The sequence below is a fragment of the Bos grunniens genome, chromosome 9 (genome assembly GCF_055505025.1).
Source record: "Bos grunniens cultivar Pamir isolate PY7600 chromosome 9, Bosgru_T2T1.0, whole genome shotgun sequence".
Taxonomy (NCBI): Eukaryota; Metazoa; Chordata; class Mammalia; order Artiodactyla; family Bovidae; genus Bos; species Bos grunniens.
Window position 1 is genome coordinate 43,763,121 of NC_141173.1, and position 25,137 is coordinate 43,788,257.

Here is a 25,137-nt window from a genome sequence, read left to right on the forward strand (position 1 = left end):
CATCTGTTATGATCAATAAACCTGCATTAATATATCTTTATAACCCAAAGTCCATCATTGACATTACGGTCTAGTGTTAGTGTTGTATCTCTGGTCCTTATTACTTGTTCTGTCTCCTGATGTTGTCTATCATCTCACCAGTGAATCATGTGAGAAAATTAGAAGTCACTCTCAAATGCTCTTACCCCTCACCCCTGTGTTCCATGACCAAGTCCTACCAGTTTTATAGCCTACATTTTCTTAAATCCAGTCCCTCCTCTCCATGCCTCTTCCATTGCTCACATTGTATCCTGCTCTGAACCACTAGAAAGCCTGTGACTGGTCTCTATGCCTCTCTTTTGTCCCCAAAGATCCATCACCAGCCAGAATGTCTATCTAAACCACAAGTCTGGCAGTTTCACACTGCATCTTAAAACGCTTCCTTGGCTCCATGTTTTCTATAAGGCACATTCAAAGCTTACTAGAGTGGCATATAAAGCACTGTGATCTCGCTCCTTGGAGGGACTCTGCAGCTTCATGTCCTCCACCCTGTGCTCCAGTGGCACCAAATTACATAAAACATACTGTTTCTGTTCTCTGTGCCTTGACCCGAGCTGTCCCCTCTGCTTGGAATGCAGCGGTGTCCCCCTTTATCTGGCTTCCCCTGCCTCTTCTGTAAGGCTTAACGTAGGATCATCTCCAAGAGAAAGTCTGCCTGGTTCCCTGGGCTGGATGAGGTTCTTTCCTCCTTTCTCTAGTACACTGTGCATCTCTGTCATGCTTCACTCCATTATTCATCATGACCATTTGTGAGAAAGATCATAGACTGTCAGCTCTTTGAGGGCAGAGATGGTAACTTATTTGTACGCTTGGTGCCTAACACAGTGCTTGGCACTTGGTAAACGGTGAGTGAGTGAGTGAGGTTATAAGAAAATAGAAGACCCATGCCATTAGTTGCAGGAGAAATTCTGGTATATGGTTTTTTATTTCAGTCACAGAGGAAAGGAAAGCTTTTGACACAAGTTGCAAGTATCAGCAGGGATAAGAAGATTGCTTGAGAAAGTTAATGAACTAACTTGGAGATAAATGCTGGGATTTCACTATGATAAAGGAAATAACTTATAAGCAAAAAATTAAGGGCAGTGACATCATGATTTGGCAATAGAATGATTATATATCATTGCTGCTTATTTATGACTCAGAAAACTCTGAGGATTTCTTATTGCAGAAGTACCTGCCAGTGGAAGAGACTGGAAGAAAAGGAAAAAAAGAAAATGGAGACACAGATAAACACTCTGAACCAAGCAATGGCTCTGTCACCAACTCACTGCAAAATTGTTATCAGTCACTTAATCTTTTTGGTTTCCCCTTAGTTTCCTTAGTATGAGAGGAGCAGGTTACAGTATTTTCCAGTATGCTTGCCTGGAAAATCCCATGGATGGAGGACCCTGGTAGGCTACAGTCCATGGGATCACAAAGAGTTGGACACGACTGAGTGACTTCACTTACTTTTTTTCTTTCAGTTTCCTTAGTATGAGAGGAGCAGGTTATAACAGTGCTGTTCTACTCTCCAGGCCCAAATTTGAAAGGAGACATTCTTTTTTGGGGGGGTGGGTGGAGGGAACATTCTTATCTTATATACTATTAAGGTCCAGATTCATTCCTTCATCTACTTCATCCACCCAAGCATGGTGGATCTGATATTTAATATATGCAAAGACCTAACCTAGACCTTCCTATCAAAAGTCCCCCTTTGCTCTGTTTTTTTCCTCCTTAACATTTATCATAATCTACAATTATCATTTTTATTTAGTTCCCTGTGTTCTGTTTCTTTTTCCAGTAGACTGTAAGGCAAGACCTGAAGGCAGGGCCTTCAGTGGCCTTGTCCATCGTAGCATCGTCTGTGCCCAGCACAGGCTTATATACAGGAGTGCTTGACAAATGTGTATGGACAAGGGCTGCATTAGTGAGATGCTAGAAGTGCAGGCAGCTCAGACGTCTGGGATTGGGGATCATAGACTCAAATTAGCCATTATGTAGTCAGTGTACGATAGGACACTGTCCATCCCTATGTTCAGTAGCCCTAAGATTGCCTTCCCAAGCACCCAGTGACAATAGTTCTCATGCCAACTAACAGAAACCCACCCTACTGGAGTATGTGGTGTTGTGCAGATATTTAAGGGCATAACTTGATCTCAGCTGTTAACCCAGACCTGTTATCCATGCATAGACCCAAATCCAAGCACCACAGGTAGAATGATTGTATCCATCTCTGCCAGGTGTCCGGGAGACGTCTGCAGAACTGTCTCTTATGCTGCATATCATGGGCCCATGATGAAGTCCTGGTCTCATGCTGACTGATGCAGGCATCGTGCTTTGGCAGCTTAGGGCTCCCCTGGTGGGTTTACCTGTAAAACTACATTTTAAAAACTCAGTGGCCATTTCTGGAGAGTGTCATGAAATTTATTTATTGCTGGATGTTTCTTTATTTCCAAGTGGTGAACATTTTCTCAAAAGCCAAGTTTTATCTGAAAAATCAGATTTTAAGTACAAATTATTTTGGCCATTTTCTCTGTGGCTTCATATGCCATCTCTCCAATTTTGTCAGTCTCAGAATGGCAAGAAAGTAGAGGAGAGGGTAGAAGTGGTGATCAAAATCGGTCTCAGCTAGATCTCTATAGAGTGTCAGTCACATTCAACAAAACAGTGGTGTGTCCTCAAACACTCAGAAAAGAAATTGAATTAATTCTTAATTGAGTTCCTGTTGCGATGGAGCATGGATTGTGAATGCTTTACACTGCTGCAGTGCCTTTCATCTACAGATATTAAAGCACTCAGCAACTATCCCTTCATTAAGTCTGTCGCGCTTCTGGAAGGTGGTTAACATCATTCCCAGAGCACACTACCCACTCCTGAAGCTCATTCACCTGAGGCTGGCCTAGGATGGAAGCTGTTGACTGTAAGGTGATCCTACCCAGCTTCTAAAATGAAAAAACAAGAAGTGACTTACGTAGTTAAAACTGTAGAAGTTTTATTGGACAGAATGTATTTACCAGAAGTGAATTGTGACCAAAAATCTGGTGCTGACAGTTTTGCTCACGTATGCAGTACAAAGAGGATCTTCTTTACATGACTGGTGTTCAGCCCTGAGTGTGCCTCTCTTAGGGAATAGGGGACTATTCCGTGTTCCCAAGGTTTCTGGCCCCAAGCAGATTGAGCTCAGTGTTAGATGGAAGAGTGCCACCTATTGAATTGTAGAAATTCATGGACATGTGTGGGGACCCGTGGAGAAGTGTCTCAGGCCACATTCACTCTTGGTTTGCTATGGTAACTTAATATGTGTCTGAAGGAAAACAAGTATGTTGGCTACTCTTAGAAAAACATCTACAAACGTCTGTGTATTTTCCCCAGCTGGAGCTGAGCGTATGCCTGTAGTTTAGCCTACTGCTCCTTGAAAGAAGCATGCTGCTCAAAGACTGAGGCAGATGGTATTTTTACCACTTCAGGCAAAACATGGCACCTATGGTTCGGGTTTCTACAATTTTAATTTTTTAACACTTTCGAGATGGCAGGGATACAGAACTTTTCTCAATTTCTTTTTAATAATTGCCTCAGATATACAGATTATGGATAAATATCACTTGGTCAGAACCAGACTCTCAGCCCTGTGGGCTACCCTCCTGCTCAAGTGCCTAGGACTAGGCCTTACATGGGCTTTGACAGTCATGCCAATTTTGACGCAAAGACTCTAAATGGTTTACAGGAGCTTTCTTGGTATTCATCTCCAGCCTTTACTGTGTGTAGTTCATATAATTTTCCCATGACGCAGTACAGAAAAGAAAGTTGTTTTTTGTGTCTTCCCACTGAGGTTCACTTGAAGCACAGAGAATTGCTCAAGGTTAAGCACTTGGTAAAGAAAGATTTTGCATGTGTTAGTTTATCAGGCATCTAATTCTCAGTCAAATGTGAGAGAGGCTTTTTGAAAGGAGTGGGGTTTTTGCTATCCCCTCTCCCGGAATTCGTTCAGGTCTCAGGGTAGCCCTTTCCCCTGCCTCAGGAGCAACGTCTAGAGCCCCTGCCCGCTTCGTCCCTCCCCACGCTCAGGCCTTGCACATTTTATTATAAAACACATTTGCATAGGGTACACATTAAAATTCCCTTCCCAACAGCAAACTGCCGTCCACAGACATTTGCATTTGCATGATCACACATCATCACTTCCTCTCGTGTCCTGGTTCTCCTTTCCACGGCTTGCCCTTTTAGCCGTTTCTTCCCATGTATTATCCATAGGTTGCTTCAACCATTTTGCTGCATATCAAATCTAAAATTCTTTTTTGAACCAGTGTAGGAAATTTTCTATAAATATTATTGTCCTTTCTTTACTGACAAAGCCAGATTTTTTTTTTTTTTTTTTGGCAGACAGTTTTAGCCCGCTTGTTCTTTCTCATAACCCTAGCTAACTGGCTCTGAGAATTTTTCATGTTGGCACATTTAGAGACCAGATGTTGCTGTATTTTCTTTTCCCTGTACCCCTTTCTTGGGCAGATGCTCCTTCTCCTACTCTGGGACTTTGCATTAGCTCCTTTGGTAAAATTTTCCAAACAGCATCATTGTATGCACTAAATCTCTCATTTCCTCTAACCTCTTGAAGCTGTCTTAACATTTAGGATTTCTGGTTTTGTAATAATTATGGAGACTATCTAGAAGCAATGACATTCCCCCCTCTTTTTTCATTAAGAATTTGTGGCCTAATTATATGAGATGTTTATAATATAATTTAAAGGAAAAAATCCAAATCCAGATACCATTAAGATATGAGTGCAATTATATAACATTTTATATGCTTGATAAAGACTGGATGACAACTTGTAAAATGTAAAACGGGCATTAAGATAATAACTTTTTTTCTGAAAGGTATCAGTTTTAAGTGTAGACTCTGATTTGAATTGGAATTTTTCTGTATTACCACCTGAGCTACTGAGACTTGAAAAATAATTTTCCTGAACTCATGTTTTTAGTTCATAACCAGAATTTAATCCTAGGCTCCTAAAGTATTGCTTGCTTCTATGGCAGTAGAAGGAATTCACTGGAAAACATGGATTTTTAAAAATAATGTTTTAAATTGAAGTATAGTTGACTTATAATGTGTTAGTTTCAGGTGTACAGCACACTAATTCAGTTTTATACACATATACATGCATATATATTTATTTATATTTTCAGATTATTTCCCTTATAGATTATTATAAACTACTGGGTACAGTTCCCTGTGCTTTACAATAGTTCCTTATCAATTATCTGTTTTATATGTAATTGTGTATATATGTTAAACTCCTGATTTATCCCCCCCACTTCCTCCTTTGATAATCAAAAGTTTGTTTTCTGAAATATGATTTTTTACACTGTGAATTTTTGTGCAAGGCCTCAAGCTGTGGTTGAGGTGCCAGGGAGTAGTTGAGAAAGATGAAAAAGAAAACCCTGGGCTCAACCTGTGGTGCAGCACTGATATCCTGCCCACCGCAGAGGGGTGCGGCGGAAAGACCCCGTCAGGATGGCCATCTGAAATTTTTAAATCCTCCACTCCCTGTTTCCTGAAAATCAGATATAACCAATTATTTTTCTTTTGGCAGTCACACTTCAGAAAAGTAGAGAGATTTTGTTTTGGGGTTTTTTCCCAGCAATAATGAATAATTTTGTTTAATCTTTTTTTCAAAACAATTAATTTACTAAAGCTGGTTTTTGCAACTACTGCTTTGGTTCCAGATCTCCTTCAAATACAGTTATCAATGATGAAAAGTAACTGTTAATCTATTTCTGTTCATAATAAAGCCAAAAAGCTTTTGTACCATGTAAAATTTTTCATCAAAAATAAGTTCTAGTTGCAGATGCAATAGTTAGTCTCCAGAGCCAGAGTTGTGCCTTATTATGACCCTCAAGTCTTTTTGCAAAACAATCACCCTCTGGACATTCATTCATTCATTCCTTCCCCTATTATCAAGCTATTTCTTTTCCTCCTTAAGTCTCTGAGTATATTATTTTGCATTTGTCCCCAGTGACTGTCATCTTACTTTGATGATCTATTCTGCTAATTTCTTAATGTTATTTTAAAATTAGATTCTCGTTCTCTGAGGTGTTTGCAGTCCCACACATTTCAATGGCATCAACAGATTTAATGATCATAATCTCTAGTCCCTCATGGATCATGAATAAAATTATTAAATGATGTCAGTGATAAACCTCTTTATGACATCATAAAATAATGCCACCCTCTCAGCTGTTTGCCCAAATATTATTGATATTCTTTGAATTAAATCCCCTAAACAGTTATAAATCTTCTTTATTTTTCTTTATGTCATATGTTTCTAGCTTATTGGCCTTTCATCCTAATTTTATATATAATATATTGAATTATTTTGTTTATAGCAATAATATTTAGTGGGGCAATCTCTGCCATCCTTAGGTTTATAATTTTGAATTACTGGTTCTTGAAAAATTACATGTCTGCATAATATCTCACATTTATTAGGAAGCTAAGGCAAACTTGGATTGTTGGTGAAGAGGAGTTCTTAGTTGTAAGCCTGGAATCGTGTCTGGTTTTATATCCTGAGGGCCTAAAACAGTTCCTGCCACATACTGGGTACCCAATAAATATATGCTGAACTACTATTGAATGAATGAATAACCCAAGATGTGCCAGCTGTTTGTACCAATGTTCCATTTAGTTCATAAGATGTATTTGACTCCGTCTTTGATCCTCTTATTTCTCCCCTAGTATATTTAATCAAATGCCTCCTCAATGCCATACACTCCCTGGGTTAAAACAAAGATTCATTTGGGGTAACCTTTTGAATATTAGTTTAGAAGGCTAACTGCACATGCTTACCAGGCTGGTTCTGTGGATAAATGCTCCGCACGGTAGGGTAGCTGGATTCAATTATTGTTCCCAGTTTGTGGTATCAGGACCCACCTGTGCACAGGGAGTGACTGTGTGACTTTATGTGGAGGAGTGAGACTTTTGTCCCCTGGAGGAGTCTGCTTAGTCCATGAAACAGTTTTAAGTAGATCTGAAGGGAATACTGTTTCTTGCCGTGTCATCAAAAGCAGTGGAAGGACATGAGTTTTCCAAAAAGAGAATGAAAAGAGAGGCACCTCTGTGTCGATGTTGAATCTGGTTTCAGTAAGTCGGAAGTCTTTGTCATTGCCTTAGATTGTTATTTCCAAATTTATTCCCTAATCCTACAGCCTGATTTTACGTGGAATTAAGGACTTCTGTGATGTCAAGATGTTTGATCTTATAGAAAGCTATAATTCATTCAGATGGTATATCTGAAGCCATTCCCTCGTGTTTCCTCAGCTGTGTCGAAGGCACTACTTAGCCTCCCTGCTGACACGTGAGACTGAATATCGATCCTAGATGTGCTTAACCGCCTTTCTGAAATGGCATGGTAGCTGTGCACCTCAATTTTAAACAGAATTACTGAGGTCACAGTAGAGATGACAGAACCTATAACATAGATCAGTGATGTGTACGATGCTACTAACTAAAGATTACCATTGAGTAGATCTTTTCTTTCTTCCAAGTGCTTGACTTTCTGGCTTGAGGAAAGATCTTACCTATCCATCAGATAGTACTGAAGCCAAAGATGTGCCTCTGAAGATTGATTCATGCATGGTGCCCCCTATGGAAGGTCTCCCTGTTCTAGATCCAAAGAAATCTTGCTGCCTTTTGTCTTCATTCCTATGTACCTGTTAGAAAAGGTTGTAGGCCTTTCTACATCCTATGACCCTGGTAAGATGCATGTCATTGTAAGCATGTTCTTCAGTGTGCACTCTGTTCAAAACATACACTGAGCACTTCAGTCAAGTGGTTCTATCAGATTCTGTCTCTGAATCCTTTCATTTTATGGAGAAGAGATTAAATAAGCTAACAGTGTTCACACAGTTACTATCTCACAGTCATGATTCTAGCCAGGCCTATTGACTCCACACTGTACTCTTCACTCCCGCACTGTTTTCCAGCGTGCTTTAGACATACAACAAAAAGAAGTAAGAGAATTTGTAGTCAGTCTCTGGTCTTAACAAAATCCAAAAAATGGTATGCATTACTCTATAATCCTAACATAATTCTGGTCTCGGAGATAGTGACTGTCTAGTAAGTGAATATCTTAGGATTTATTTGCTGAACTAGTTCAGTAATTATTGTGATTTTTTTCCTAAGATGGTATGCATTCTTCCCTCTTTCAAAAAAGTTTTAGAGATACGAGCATTTAAGACAAGTTCTCAAGATTTCCCTGGTGGTCCAGGTCAGCCTTGCAGTGCAGGGGATGCAGATTCAATCCCTTGTGGGGAACTAAGAGCCCACATGCACTGCAGTGAAAGATCCCACGTGAGCATCAAAGATCCCGCATGCTACAACTAAGACCTGATGCAGCCAAATAAATACATATAAAAAAATAAAAATAAAACAAGTTCTCATCACTGTTCTCTCAATGAAAGCAAGGGTCTGTGTTAACAAATGCCATAGCACCATAATGTCGAGCCCTGCTACATCTGGAAGAGGTGTTAATCCTGTAGATATGATTACACTTATATGGTACAGAGTAACAGCATCAGCCCCATAGCATTGCTTCCTGCATGTGCCCTCAGTCTGATGTGATCTGCCTGGAAGGCCTGGCTGAGGTATACATTGGTTGTCATTGCTCTCAGTAGGTATTGTTTTTGTGTCATTTGATGTGCCTTCCAGTGATGGATGGAGGGTTTCCCAGGTGGCGTTAGTGGTAAAGAACCTGGCTGTCAGTGCAGGAGACATAAGAGATGCAGGTTTGATCCCTGGGTCATGAAGATCCCCTGGAGAAGGCAATGGCACCCTACTCCAGTGCTCTTGCCTGGAGAATCCCATGGACGGAGGAGCCTGGTAGGCTGCAGTCCATGAGGTCGCTAGGAGTCGGACATGACTGAGCGACTTCACTTTGACTTTTCACTTTCATGCATTGGAGAAGGAAATGGCAACCCACTCCAGTGTTCTTGCCTGGAGAATCCCAGGGACGGGGGAGCCTGGTGGGCTGCCGTCTATGGGGTCGCACAGAGTTGGACACAACTGAAGCGAGGTAGCAGCAGCAGCAGCAAAGTGACTTAGCATGCACACAAAAGACCAGTGATGGAAGTCGTGTGTTTTGAGCTCATTTTGTATCAGGTTGTATGTTGGGATGCCAGGAATCTAGGCTCAGTGGATAGTAGTAATGCTGGTGGTAATAGTGGTTTTGAGGTAAGTGATCCCAAGGTTTTCGCGGATGAAAAATCAGGATATGAGGAGAATTTAAGAAATGAATGAAGGGACTTCCCTGGCGTGCAGTGTATAAGAATCCACTTGCCAATGCAGAGGACACGATCCCTGCTCTGGGAAGATCCCACATGCCTTGGAGCACCTAAGCCTGTGCACAACTGCTGAGCCCATGCTCTAGAACCCATGCTCCAGAAGAAAATAGGCCACTGCAATGAGAAGCCCACTCACCACAACAGAGTAGCCCCCACTCACTGCAACTAGAGAAAACCCAAATGTAGCAGGAAAAACTCAGTGCAACCAAAAATTTTAAATTAATTAATTAATTTTTAAAAAGAGAAATGTATAAGATATAGACTCAAGTCAAGCTGGAAACCCAAATCACTCTTGCATAATTTGTGTGTTTCTCTCATAATCTCCAGGATGGTTTACATACATGATGTGCGTGCACCATTAAATTTTCCTCTAGAAGACATGATAACCAAGCAGTAAAAATGGCTTTTCCTGTGGAATTAAGCCTCAATTTAATATAATTCCATACATATGTCAGATGGGGCCTCCCAGGTGGTGCAGCGGTAAACAGTCCACCTGCCAGTACAGGAGATGCAAGAGACGCAAGTTTGATCCCTGGGTTGGAAAGATCCCCTGGAAGAAGAAATGGCAACCCACTGCAGTATTCTTGCCTGGAAAATCCCATGAACAGAGGAGCCTGGTGGCCTGTAGTCCATGGAGTTGCAAAGAGTCAGACATGACTGAGCACCACCACCACCCTCAGATACCTTACTTACCAAATGTTAATGAAAATTTATAAATTAACTTTAAAAACTAAAATTGTTTAGTTCCCTTTAATTACATTTTGAAATCAAGCACATCTACTGAAATCAGCACACACCCTGAGCTCCAAGCTGACCTCTTGTTTCTTAAGCAACAAGCACAACTTTACCTGAATACTCAGACATAGAGTGAACAGTTTTGGTCAGTTTTGATTATGCCAATGAAATGTTTTTAATGATATGAAAATATTTATAAATTATATATGTATCTATGGGTGTTTGTTTAGAGGTATTTATACATATAATATGGGCTTCCCTGGTAGCTCAGCTGGTAAAGAACCAGCCTGCAATGCCGGAGACCCCAGTTCATTTCCTGTGTCCAGAAGATCACCTGGAGAAGGGATAGGCTACCCACTCCAGTATTCTTGCCTGGAAAATCCCCATGGACAGAAGAGCCTGGTGGGCTACAGTCCATGGGATTGCACCAGTCAGACATGGCTAGGCGACTAAGTACAGCATACATATAATATACATATATATTCAGATATAGTAATTTGTATGCAATGAGTTGTTTGATTATGTTCAGGTCTTTGTAGATAGTATTTCACAGCACAGACTCAGATGTACTTAGCTGACAGGTTGAGCCTTGAAATGAGTTTTGAAATCTCACTCTCAACAGGAGGCTACACATCATCCAGACTGAGCTTAATAGACTCGTGTGGAAGAGAGGGCAAGAAAAATGATACCTTATCTGTCTTTATCATGTGTTTTTCTTTTCCCTTTTAGGGAGAATAGACTGAATTTTCAATGATCAAAATGATTTGGAAATTCATTTTTCAGAACAAGCATGTTTCCTATTTTCTAATAATCACAGTTTTAAAATATTTAAAATACTTCCATGAATCTATGTAAAATAGTCTGTGAATCTTTATAATCAAAGCCAGGTCAGTCAGTCAGTCAGTTCAGTTGCTCAGTCATGTCTGACTCTTTAAGACCCCATGGACCACAGCATGCTAGGCCACCCTGTCCATCATCAACTCCCAGAGTTTACTCAAACTCATCTCCATTGAGTCGATGATGCTATCCAACCGTCTCATCCTCTCTTGTCTCCTTCTCCTCCTGCCTTCAATCTTTCCCAGCATCAGGGTCTTTTCAAATGAGTCAGCTCTTCACATCAGGTGGCCAAAGTATTGGAGTTTCAGCTTCAACATCAGTCCTTCCAATGAACACTCAGGACTGATCTCTTTTAGGATGGACTGGATGGATCTTCTTGCAGTCCAAGGGACTCTCAGGAGTCTTCTCCAACACCACAGTTCAAAAGCATCAATTCTTCGGCACTCAGATTTCTTTATAATCGAATTCTCATATCCATACATGACTACTGGGAAAACCATAGCTTTGACTAGATGACCCTTGGTTGACAAAGTAATGTCTCTGCTTTTTGATATGCTGTCTAGGTTGGTCATAACTTTTCTTCCAAGGAGTAAGCGTCTTTTAATTTCATGGCTGCAGTCACCATCTGCAGTGATTTTAGAGCCCCCCAAAATAAAGTCAGCCACTGTTTCCACTGTTTGCCCATCTGATTGCCATGAAGTGATGGGACCAGATGCCATTTAGTTTTCTGAATGTTGAGCTTTAAGCCAACTTTTTCACTCTCCTCTTTCACTTTCATCCAGAGGCTCTTTAGTTCTTCTTCACTTTCTGCCATAAGGGTGGTATCATCTCCATATCTGAGGTTATTGATATTTCTCCTGGTAATCTTGATTCCAGCTTGTGCTTCATCCAGCTCAGCATTTCTCATGATGTACTCTGCATATAAGTTAAATAAGCAGGGTGACAATATACAGCCTTGACGTACTCCTTTTCCTATTTGGAACAAGTCTGTTGTTCCATGTCCACTTCTAACTGTTGCTTCCTGACCTGCATACAGATTTCTCAAGAGGCAGGTCAAGTGGTCTGGTGTTCCCATCTCTTTCAGAATTTTCCACAGTTTATTGTGATCCACACAGTCAGAGGCTTTGGCATAGTCAATAAAACAGAAGTAGATGTTTTTCTGGAACTCTCTTGCTTTTTTGTTGATCCAGAAGATGTTGGCAATTTGATCTCTGGTTCCTCTGCCTTTTCTAAAACCAGCTTGAACATCTGGAAGTTCACGGTTCACATATTGTTGAAGCCTGGCTTGCAGAATTTTGAGCATTATTTTACTAGCATGTGAGATGAGTGCAATTGTGTGGTAGTTTGAGCATTCTTTGGCATTGCCTTTCTTTGGGATTGGAATGAAAACTGACCTTTTCCAGTCCTGTGGCCACTGCTGAGTTTTCCAAATTTGCTGGTATATTGAGTGCAGCATTTTCACAGCAGCATCTTTTAGGATTTGAAATAGTTCAACTGGAATTCCATCACCTCCACTAGCTTTGTTCAAAGTGGTGCTTCCTCAGGCCCACTTGACTTCACATTCCAGGATGCCTGGCTCCAGGTGAGTGAGCACACCATCGTGATTAGCTGGGCCGTGAAGATCTTTTTCGTACAGTTCTTCTGTGTATTCTTGCCACCTCTTCTTAATATTTTCTGCTTCTGTTAGGTCCGTATCATTTCTGTCCTTTATTGAGCCCATCTTTGCATGAAATGTTCCTTTGGTATCTCGAATGTTCTTGAAGAGATCTCTAGTCTTTCCCATTCTATTGTTTTCCTCTATTTCTTTGCACTGATCACTGAGGAAGGCTTTCTTATCTCTCCTTGCTGTTCTTTGGAACTCTGCATTCAAAAGGGTGTATCTTTCCTTTTCTTCTTTGCTTTTCTCTTGTCTTCTTTTCACAGCTATTTGTAAGGCCCCCTCAGACAGCCATTTTGCTTTTTTGCATTTCTTTGTCTTGGGGATGGTCTTGATCCCTGTCTCCTGTACAATGTCACGAACCTGTATCCATCATTCTTCAGGCACTCTGTCTATCAGATCTAGTCCCTTAAATCTATTTCTCACTTCCACTGTAGAATCATAAGGGATTTGATTTAGGTCATACCTGAACGGTCTAGTGGTTTTCTCTACTTTCTTCAATTTAAGTCTGAATTTAGCAATAAGGAGTTCATGATCTGAGCCGCAGTCAGCTCCCGGTCTTGTTTTTGTTGACTGTATAGAGCTTCTCCATCTTTGGCTACAAAGAATATAATCAGTCTGATTTCAGTGTTGACCATCTGATGATGTCCATGTGTAGTCTTCTCTTGTGTTGTTGGAAGAGAGTGTTTGCTATGACTAGTGCGTTCTCTTGACAAAACTCTATTAGCCTTTGCCCTGCTTCATTCCATATTCCAAGGTCAAATTTGCCTGTTACTCCAGGTGTTTCTTGACTTCCTACTTTTGCATTCCAGTCCCCTATAATGAAAAAGACATCTTTTTTGGGTGTTAGTTCCAAAAGGTCTTATAGGTCTTCATAGAACCATTCAACTTTAGCTTCTTCAGCATTACTGGTCAGGACATAGATTTGGATTACTGTGATATTGAATGGTTTGCCTTGGAAACAAACCAGGTACATTATATAAATGTTAATGTGAGCTTTGCAATGTATCCCCATGCTCCCTTATTCTTCAAACCTTATATTTGTAAAGCATTTTATTGATGTTAATTTCACATATATTATCTTATTCATTCCTCATAATAATTGCCTGTGGCATAAATATTATCTTTGTGATTTTATAGGTGAGGTGGGCTTAGAGAAGTTACTTTGTCCAAGGTCACACTTGTCCAGGCCCAGAGTTTCCCCACTGCCAGGGAGAGAGGCAGTGTGCTTATTGCCTCTCTATGATTATTTTTTGTATTATTATGAAACAGCATAAATGAATTAATCAGTCTTAGGAAGGGAACATCTCATCCTGTTATAAGATTTAAAAAAGGTTCCTGTGTGGGTTCTGGAGGATTCTGTTCCAAGGTGCTTGAAAGGCCATCATGTCTGGAAATACATGGCATTTTGTCCCTCTTGGAGTCCACCTCTCTTACCTCCCATCTCCATGGGCTTCCAGAATTTAGCCAGGGAAAAGGAGAGCAGTGTAACAAATGTCATGTGTGTCCTGAACTCTCACACAGTTATACAGAATGATTTTAATCCTTCAAAACAATAAACAGAACTTGTTAAAAATTAGTATCTCAAAACTCAATACAGATCTATATTACAGTAATTTTACAGGCTCTTTTACAAAGGAAAAATACTCTGATATTTTATTAGAGAATAGTAAAAATGTTTAAAGCTTGTGATAAATTATGTTTGTCATTTTGAACTTATCTTTTATCCAGTGACTTCAATGTAGCATGACGAACAATGAAATTTTTTTTTAATTGTGAAAATGATAAGAGGCAGTGTCCAGTTGATTGCATGAAACCCCAATACCAATGTTGCAGTCAGAGTCTTTGGTTGAGATTTTTAATTAAAACAAAAAGTGTCTGTTATTAAGAATTTTTTAGGTACAAATATACTAGTTTCATTTTATTCACTGCCTTTTTGTTTAAAAAGTATGTCTAGAAGAATATACTTACTCAAGTATATTGAGGTATTTATGGCTTTTTCTTAGCAGAAAATGTGGGCATTTTCCACCTCCAATTCCTATTGACATTTGTTCCACAACTGTATGGCATTTTTACTTGTGGTAGAAAAAAAAATGTGTATGCTGTTAGAGGTACATAATCTAATGATGGCTTAGGTTTCTGTCATCTCTGTAAATATGGTTTTATCCAAAGGTATTTGATTTGATGTATTTTTTAAAATCTGTGATTTGAATGCGTATTTTAAAAGTTTGCCCTGCGCAAAGAACAATATTAACATATGTGTTCTCTTCTCAAATGAAATTTGAATTTTTCCTAGATAGATAGATCCACACACACATACACCTCATAAGATATATAGAACAGAAGGTATATATGTTTGTGTATGCAATCCTCACAGTAGTCCTATGAGGTAAGTACTATTATATGTATCTTATATGTATTATATAGATATATTGGAAGAGTGCTGCTGCTGCCAAGTCGCTTCAGTCGTGTCCGACTCTGTGCGACCCCATGGACTGCAGCCCACCAGGCTCCCCCGTCCCTGGAATTCTCCAGGCAAGAACACTGGAGTGGGCTGCCATTTCCTTCTCCAATGCATGAAAGTGAAAAAATAAAGTGAAGTCGCTCAGTCGTGTCCGACCCCTAGCGACCCCATGGACTGCAGCCCACCAGGCCATTGGAGAAGGCAATGGCAACCCACTCCAGTACTCTTGCCTGGAAAATCCCATGGACAGAGGGGCCTGGTGGGCTGCAGTCCATGGGGTCGCTAGGGGTCGAACACGACTGAGCGACTTCACTTTGACTTTTCACTTTCATGCATTGGAGAAGGAAATGGCAACCCACTCCAGTGTTCTTGCCTGGAGAATCCCAGGGACGGGGGAGCCTGGTGGCCTGCTGTCTCAGGGGTCGCACAGAACCGGACACAACTGAAGCAACTTAGCAGCAGCAGTAGCAGGCACATGTAAGTACTATATATGGGGTTGTCTTTGTTGCTATTGCTATTATTATTATATTATTATTACTATTTTAATATTGGGACACACTACCATTCTAATTGTGTCTTCACCTGTGAATTCATATGATGGAGGAAATAACTAAAAATTCTCTTATTTCCACTTCCTTCCATTTTTGCCAAAATAAGACATTTAATTAAGGTCATTAGATCAATAGATTAAGTAATTAAGATCAGTAGATTTTTTTTCCTGTAGATTACTATAGATTCTTTTAAATAATTTGTCATTCTAGTTCAGTTTAGTTCAGTCACTCAGTCGTGTCCAACTCTTTGCAACCCTATGGACTGCAGCACACCGGGATACACTGTCCATCACCACTTCCCAAAGCTTGCTCAAACTCATGTCCATCAAGTTGGTGATGCCATTCAACCATCTCATCCTCTGTCGTCCCCTTCTCCTGCCTTCAATCTTTCCACATCAGGGTCTTTTCCAATGAGTCAGTTCTTTGCATCAGGTGGCCAAAGTATTGGAGCTTTAGCTTCAGCATCAGTTCTTCCAATGAATATTCAGGACTGATTTCCTTTAGGATTGACTGGTTTGGTCTCCTTGCAGTCCAAGGGACTCTCAAGAGTCTTCTCCAACACCACAGTTCAAAAGCATCAATTCTTTGGCGTTCAGCTTTCTTTATGGTCCAACTCTCACATCCATACATGACTACTCGAAAAACCATAGCTTTGACTAGACGGACCTTTGTTGCCAAAGTGATATCTCTGCTTTTTAATAAGTAAATAAGTCATTCTAAGTAAAATAAGTCATTCTAAGTAAAAAGGAAATTTTTATGTTGTTTGTGATACATTTCACAGTTTATTGTATTAAAGAAAGGTTTTAATTACTGTTTTTCATTTTGTACCAAGTCTTGCCACTCAGAAGCTGGCAAAACCATTCAGTTGAAGCACAGTCAGCTTGAATCTTAAAGTGGCGTGGCACCTTGGAGACAGCCTTGTCCCACCTCCCTCTTCAGCTTAGAGTTTCATTTATACCTTCTCTGATGTGGGCATCAAGTTTCTGAGGACTTTCAATGATAGGGAGTTTACAGCTTGTCAAAAAAAATTATTCGTTGTTAGACAACTCTAGTCTTTTGAAAGGTCTTTCTTACTTGTAATTGAAATTGAAGCTTCCCAGAAATTTCACCTGATTGCTCTTTGTTCTGTTCCCTGAAGCATATAAAACAGGACTGCTCCTTCTTCCATTTAATTGCTTTGGTAGTTTGAGGATGGGTTTAATATCTTCCTTTAACCCTTTCCTCCAGGTTAAGCATTCCTTAGATGACACGTTTCCAAATACTTCTTCATCCTCATGCTGGACCCTATCTATCTTGTGAGTGTCTCTCTTGAGACATGGCACCCAGGATTTGAACATAGTTTTCTAAAAATGATTAGCTATCAAAGACTGCAGTGAGACTGTTCTTGCCTGTCTTTTGGACATGTGCATCTGTTTATACTGCCAAGGTTTGCATTTGCTTTTTTTTAGTATCTGCGTCACAGTTTTGGCTTATATACAGAATGTCATTATCAAAGATTCTCAGCATTTTTCTATGAGTCACTGCCAAACTGGGGTTTACATTTTTATAATTAGTTTATGAAACCTAAATGCTCAACTATACGGTTGCCCTGTTCCATTTCATCTGGCTAGTATCAGTCTATTGCTCAACATGTCAAAACCATTAAAATTTTGATGCTGTCCATGTGTTAGCTTTCTCTCTTGACTGTGTGACATCTGAAAATTAAAATTTAACCTGCATTTCTTCTCCATCATCTTTCAATCACTGTGATAAGGGAAAGGAACCAAGTACTGAGTCTTGCAGTACAATACCAGGTATCACCTTTCTGCTCAATATAAATCCACTACTAAACATTTTCTAGGAATAGTTGTTTTACATATTTGAATCCATATTACCAAACTCTAATACAGATCCTGTTTCTCTGTCTTATCCATGATGAATATCTGAATGTACTTTACTATTTCTGAAGCTAGCAGTCAAGTTAATATCAAAAGAAAAATGAGATTGTTCTGTTATAATGTGCTCATTGTGACCTATCTATCCTGGGGCTGTGATCACCACTGCTTTTTCTCTAGAGTTCACAATCGGTCTATTAACCTCTTCTGGATTTTTGCCATAATTTTCATAAGTTCATGGATCTGTGTTACAGAATGCACATTTGTTCTCATTTTTTTGTCCAGTATTGGAAGGCATTAGTCATTTGACTCCCATTTCTGACATTTCTCACAGTCTTTCAGTAGCTGGGAAGGACAGTTATATGCATTCCAAGCATATGAGAGCAGGACAGAGGTGGATGGGTGCGTCTGTGAAGGTGCTCTAGACCAGGAACTACATCTTCAGAGGAAGATGACGTGAGGAGGAAGGCAAAGAAGAAAGTGTCAGAGAATGAAAACTGGACAGGAACATCAGGTACAGGAAGTGAAAAAGCTGCACAGCTGTTTGTCTTAGAGGATAATACAATGTTTAGAATGAGAAGAGTGGGTGGTCTTGGAAAGCTAAGGACACCAAAAGCCAAGATGGTAGCTGTATCCAAGGTTCCCTGACAAGCTGTAATGGGCTATTTGAATGCGTAATATCTTATGCATCATCTTTAAAGGCCCATCTTTGTGGAATTTAGTCTTTACAATTTTGAACTCATTCTTCAGTTGTTCTATTTCCTTTGTCTTCTTTTAATAGTACGTTATCTTTTGCAAATATTTGTACATACTTGCTCTTACTCAGCATACAGCCTTTACATTTCAAAGCCCCTCATTTTTGTCATCATCTCCTCCCCGTACTGCCCCCGTGAATGCCCATCACACTTCAGCAGGTTTTGATAAGGTTGTTTGTTTCTGAACATTTTCTATGAGGCGTCCTGGTGACAGTACAAACCTATTGGTGGAGTCCTACACAATTTTTACAGCTTTCTGCCTCTCTTTCTGTCAGCTCCTTCAAGCCAGGGATAGGACCCGATCTCCACGGTGGCTCTCTGTGCAGTGGAGGGGTTGGTAGGCTCCTCCTTTTACACCCATGCCTTCTCAAATGTGAGTCCTGAGAGAGTTTTTTCAGTAGCCATTATTTTGTTCACTTTCATAATTAATTATGACTATTGTTGGAGCTTAGTTTTTCAGTAGCTTCTGTCACCCTTGAACTGTATTTCCAGTTATAGATTCTTGGAATCATGGCCATCTTTTCACTAACTCACTTTTGCAATGCACTTTCTTAACACACAGTCCAGGTGTCCAAACCCACACCTGCTAGTCCTTTCTAAGGACTGATTCTAATACCAGTGAAAGTGTTAGTTGCGTAGTCATGTCTGACTCTTTGCGACCCCATCGACTGTAGTCCCATCGACTGTAGTCTGTCAGGCTCCTCTGTCCATGGAATTCTCCAGGCAAGGATACTGGAGTGGGTTGCCATTCCCTGCTCCAGGGGATCTTCCCAACCCAGGGATTGAACCCAGGTCGCCCGCATTGTGGGCGGATTCTTTACCATCTGAGCCACCAGAGAAGCCGATTCTAATACCAGGATGCCATTAATTTTTTGTTAATCCCTATCACATTTATAGCCAGTTATGCTGACATAACTAAGCAAAAGTGCTTCTTCTCTCTTCTGATACATAAGATTATCAGTCAGGCACACCAAGAATTTGTCAACCATAGAATGCAAGTTTTAGCAGCTGTTCACAGGTTGAAGCTCCATGTCATTACTGCATCGTACCTTTCTTCCAGCTTATAATCTCTATTAAGCAAGCATGGTCCACTCCTACCTCTTGGCTGGGAGGTATGTGGTCTCTTCCCCTAATAGCATGGCTTCTGTTTGTTTTCTTTCACCCTCATCCAGCTGTTTTCAACCACTAAAAACAAACCCAAAACTTTACATTGTTTCATACTCCCTTACTGTGTTATACAGGTTCTTCAGAACACAGTCTAACCTGTGTTCCAGATGGGTTTTAGTATCCCTGTTCTGGTTGGGTGAAATAAAACTTGGGGTTATTTCCAAGTCTTTTCCAGTGCTATAGGCTGGAAGAGCTCGGGATGTGCAGAAATGAAACCCAGGCCATTTCTCAAATTTGCTGTTGACTTGTCCATGCCACTTAGCCTCGCTCATCCAGTATCTTCTCCTGCAAAACGAGGTGAGAAGACAGTGCTTGGGGTTTCTTCTAGATCTAAAGTCTTCCTCTGTTTTCATCGGACGGAAGGAGCTGCTGCCTCCTCATCTTCTAAAGCTACCGAGACCCTATGGCAGGGGCTTGTCTTTAATTTTCAGAGGACTTTCAAACCAAATAGTTTTCAGAGGCTTACAATGATTTCTTAAAATGGTCTCATAAAAGATACATTTGTCACTGAAAAGTGATACCTTTTGATAAATACTAATAATAATGCACTTAATTTTAAGTACTATGCATTCTTTTCTCTCTGTGTTAATATCTTTAATGGATCCTCTATCAGGCAATTTGGACTTAATTTATTTCAGGTGATACTGTACTTATACAACTATTCAGTTCACTTAATTAGAGGTTCAATTAAATTATTGCCCTAAAGTGCTAAATCATGGAAATAAATGCAAAATGATAATTCACCTTTTTGTATTTTTTTAATTTATCCTACAGCTAAAGTGGTTTTCAGGTCATAAAGGCCAGAATGGGCTTATGAGCATTTTAGCCACATCCTAATGTGGAAAGTTGTATTTGTGCATCAGTTGGGAATTTGCCCAGTCAAAATGTAGGTGAAGGCAAAAGTGAAAAGAATTTTTTTTATTGTGGTCTTTTCTCTTGCAGCTATAAGAACCAACATCCTGGGTCCAATCCCTCCAGGTTCCACTCAGCCCTCCCTGGTTCTGCAGCCCAATGACAAGTCCTCTAACAAGCAGTCCTGGGAGGCAGCAACTGTGTCTCTTTCTGTACCTCTAGCCCCTACTATATAGCTATGGCATGCTATGCTAAGTCACTTCAGTCGTGTCCAACTCTGTGCCACCCCATAGACGGCAGCCCACCAGGCTCCCCCGTCCCTGGGATTCTCCAGGCAAGAACACTGGAGTGGGTTGCCATTTCCTTCTCCAATGCATGAAAGTGAAAAGTGAGGAGATGGAAATGGCAACCCGCTCCAGTATTCTTGCCTGGGAAATCCCATGGACAGAAGAGCCTGGCAGGCTATACTCCATGGGGTCTCAAGAGTCAGACACGACTTAGTGACTAAAACACCTAAACTCTTCATTCCCATCTCAGCCCCATAATCACTGATCTGCTTTCTGTGTAAGTTTGTGTCTGGCTTCTTTTCATTTCACGTAACATCTTTGATGTTCATCCACGTTGCATTGTTTATCAGTATTTCATTTTTTAGTGCTTTTTAAAATCCATCCATTGATAGTTGGATTTTTCTCTACTTTTTGGCTACTGTGAATAAAAGTGCTATAAATATAAAAAAAAAAAAAAAGGAAAGTGAAAAGTGAAAGTGAAGTCGCTCAGTCGTGTCTGACTCTTAGCGACCCCATGGACTGCAGCCTACCAGGCTCCTCCGTCCATGGGATTTTCCAGGCAAGAGTACTGGAGTGGGGTGCCATTGCCTTCTCCGAGCTATGGCATAGAGGTGCCCAATAAATGCTTGCTGAATTTAATTTGATCACCACAAAGACAACAGTTTGCAAGTGTGGTTAAAACAGTATAAATCCAACATGATAATTTTAAAATATCATCGCTCCAAATACATGCCCCAGTGAGTGAGGTACTCCCAAATCTGGTTAATCATTGAGTTACCTAAGAAGTATTTTTTTAAGGCCTTACTGAATCCATCTCCAGGAATGAGGTCTAGGTATCTGTATGTTAAAGCTCCCCAGGTGAATCTTATAATCAGCCAGGTTTATGAACTCCAGTTTAATGTGTCTTGTGTATTTTTGTATTTTGCTGTATTTGTATTTTTGTATTATTTTTTTGTTTATTATTTTTATATTATTTGTATTTTGTATATTTGTATTTTCTGTTTTTGTATTTTTCTATATTTTCCAATATTGTATTTTTCTGGATGAACTCATGGCCTATTCTAATTTATAGTAAAAATGAATCTCAGTTATGCCCTATTAATTATATCTGAAGGATTTCCTTTGAACCAGTAGTTTATGTTTAGTTGGTGAAAGTGTATACAGATGCCTATGAAGAAGAATATTAATGCCTTCCATGAAGGATTAGATTACCAGTGAGTCCTGAAATGGGACTTTTACACATGGAAGCTGTTGGGTCCTTGGTATGCAACATCTTGTGAGCCAGCTCTGTGGAGAGCAGATTGGAGTATTAACTGGAAGTAGAATAGTCATTGGGAAGGAGAAATTAACTCTTTTTAGGGCATGAGTAACTTTTAGAGTTGTCCTCCTGGGTGCTTGTGTGTGTTCAGTTGCTCAGTTGTGTCTGACTCTTTGCGACCCCATGGACTGTAGCCCATCAGGCTCCTCTGTCCATGGGATTTCACAGGCAAGTATACTGGAGTGGGTTGCCATTTCCTACACCAGGGGATCTTCCTGACTTAGGGACTGAACCTCGTCTCCTGCGTTGGCAGGCGGGTTCTGTACCACTGAGCCACCAGTGAAGCCCTCCTGAGTGCTGTTTTGCCCTAATCTGAATTACCCTTCATTGTAGGATTAAATGGGCTTCTCAGGAGGTGCTAGTGGTAAAGAACCCGCCTACCAATGCAGGAGGGCATGGCAACCTACTCAAGTATTCTTGCCTGGAGAATCCCATGGACAGAAGAGCATGGCAGGCTACCATGGCGTTGCAAAGAGTCTGACATGACTGAAGCAACTTGGCATGCACACACGTAGGATTAAATACCATACCCCACCAGGCTCCTCTGTCCATAAAATTCTCCAGGCAAGAAAACTTAGTGGGTTGCAATTTCTTTCTCTAGGGGATCTTCCCAACCCAGAGAGTGAACCCAGGTCTCCTGCATTGCAGGCAGATTCTTTACCATCTGAGCCACCAGGGAAGCCCACTAAATGCCATGTAAGTCAGCATCAAATATTCAATGGAGCCTGACTGAATAAAGTTTATAGACTAACAAACTCTGCATAGCAATCAGAGAAATGCAGAATGTAGAACACTGTACAACATAGCTTGGTCCTTTCAAAATGGCAATACAGTATGGGGAGGAAGAAATTTAAAGTGTCATAACGAATGAAGTGTGTGAACCAGGATTTATTAGTTTCAGGGAAGGGGGTAGGGTGGGCCTTGAAAGGCTAAAAAAGAAATTTTGGAGCCAGTTGGGAAAACTTACAGGTAGACTAGATATTACATAATAGAAGAGTATTACTGTTAACTTCCCGAGCTCTGATAATAGAGTTCTGACCGTGTAAGAAAATGTTCTTATCTTAGGAGATACTTCTCAAAACAAGGGTAAAGCATCCTACAGCTTGTGGTGCATCCAAGTCATGTCCTGCCAGCTCAGAGCCAATTGTTAAATATTTAAGAATTTTGTGATTCTGCAACCATTGGTAGCTTGAAATCCACCATGATGGGAGTATGCAAACCACAAAATCTACAAGTAGGGCTTTTTCCTCCTCTAGAAAATTAATTTCTCCTCTGGAGAGTAATTAAGCAGCTTACCACTGCTTACAGTTTACTTTCAAATGATTCAGAGATAGGACAAAAATAGCAAAGTATTAATGATTGTTGAGTCTTGGTAGAGGATATGTGTTCTGCTAGTCCAGGAGTCACAGACTTCCTGTAAAGGCCAAAGTGTAAATATTTTAGGCTTTGCAATTCATACAGTCTCTGTGGCAGCTGTTCAACTCTGCATCTCTGCCGTTACAGCACAGAAGCAACCATAGACAATACTTAAATGAATGGGCATGTTATGTTCCAATAGAACTTAATTTATAAAAACAGGGAAGCCACATTTGGTCTGAGGCTCAGTTCAGTCACTCAGTCGTGTCCGACTCTTTGCAGCCCCATGGACTGTAGCATGCCAGGCTTCCCTGTCCATCACCAACTCCTGGAGCTTGCTCAAACTCATGTCCATCGAGTCAGTGATGCCATCTAACCATCTCATCCTCTGTCATCCCCTTCTCTCCCTGCCTTCAATCTTTCCAGCATCAGGGTCTTTTCCAATGAGTCAGTTCTTCACATCAGGTGGCCAAAGTATTGGAGCTTCAGCTTCAGCATCAGTCCTTCTGATCTGAGCCTCTGGTCTGAGGCTATAGGTTGCCAACTCCTGTGCTAGTCTTTCAACTTTTCTGTACTTTTAAAATATTCAAGGGGCTTCCCTGGTGGTCCCATGGTTAAGATATCAGGCTTCCACTGCAGGGGCCACAGCTTCAATTCCTGGTTAGGGAACAGATCCTGCATGCCATGCAGCACAGCCAAAAAATAGAAAAGAAAAATTAAAAATATTTGATAATAGAATTTTTTAATAAAGTTCTTAGGTTGGTTTTCAGAGCGCAGCCCCCCCCCCCCCGACCCTGGTTCCCCTAACACCTGCTAATGAAAATAAGAGGTATGTCCTTTCTTTTCCTTTTTTTTTTTTTTTTTTAATCTTTAAGCTGATCTGATCCAAGTTCAACTACCTATGAGGTTGTTATGCATCAAGCTAAAATAGACTTGATCATGGTGGCTGGAGTAGCTTTCCTGGCAGTGGCAAAGGGCTTGAGAAGGAAGAAGAATTAAGTCATTCTGAATATCCGTAGTGTTTCAGACACTGTCAAACACCCTGTACTGTCTCACGTAGTACCCACCAGCAGTCCTACAGGTGAAGTGAGTGAAAGTCACTCAGTCGTGTCCAACTCTTTGTGACCCTATGGACTATACAGTCCATGGAATTCTGCAGGCCAGAATACTGGAGTGGGTAGCCTTTCCCTTCTCCAGGGGATCTTCCCAATCCAGGGATTGAACCCAGATCTCCTGCATTGCCGGTGGATTCTTTGCCAACTGAGCTATCAGGGAAGACCTCATCAGATGCAAGTAGGTTCCCTAAGTAATGATGAAACAGGGAAAGGGAAGGAACAGGCTGAGAAAGAGCTAGATAGATAAAGGACTTCCATGCCTCATGAAAGAGCTTGGACTTCTTTTTTTCTTAGAGCTCTTGGAAGGCAGTGGAGGGTTTTAAGCAAGATCATATTTGCATTTTATAAAGAGCTCCTTGGTAGTATGAAGGATGGAGTCCAGAGGGAAAGAGCTGATAGTGGGAAGACTCTTCAGGAGGTCATTGCAAAAATAACCCAGGCGAGGGATGATGATAGCCTGAACTAATGTGGCAATGAGAGTGAAGAGTAGATGATAATATGAGGGCTCTGTATGAGCTAGAATGGCTGGGACTTAGTGAGTATATCAGTCAAGATGACCACAGACAACTTGACAGTCTCTTCAGACAACAGACATGTTTCTTGCCCACACGACGTTCTGCTCTGGTTGGAGAGGCTCCATGGTGCTCACTGTGGTCACTCCGGTCCCTGAGGAACTTCTCCAATAAGACCAGTTGATGTACCAGAGGGAAAGCTCTGGCGGGACTCCCATGGATGGCTAAGTGCTACAGCCCAAAAGTGACATGCACCATTCACGTCTCATGGACTAGAACTTGTCAGTGGGCCTCACCTAACCG

The 25,137-nt window shown here is 40.7% G+C and overlaps 1 protein-coding gene across 8 annotated transcripts in view; it reads left to right on the top strand.

The window, feature by feature from the left end:
- Positions 1-25,137, top strand: part of PDSS2 (decaprenyl diphosphate synthase subunit 2) — a 296,799-nt gene that overhangs the window by 269,908 nt on the left and 1,754 nt on the right. The window contains exon 8 of one of the 8 annotated variants that reach the window (XM_086317479.1): positions 22,453-22,547. The exons of the other annotated variants lie outside the window; for them this stretch is intronic. Within the exon in view, the coding sequence (XP_086173605.1) occupies positions 22,453-22,547 (95 nt within the window). The remainder of the gene's footprint in view (positions 1-22,452; positions 22,548-25,137) is intronic. 8 annotated transcript variants of the gene reach the window in all.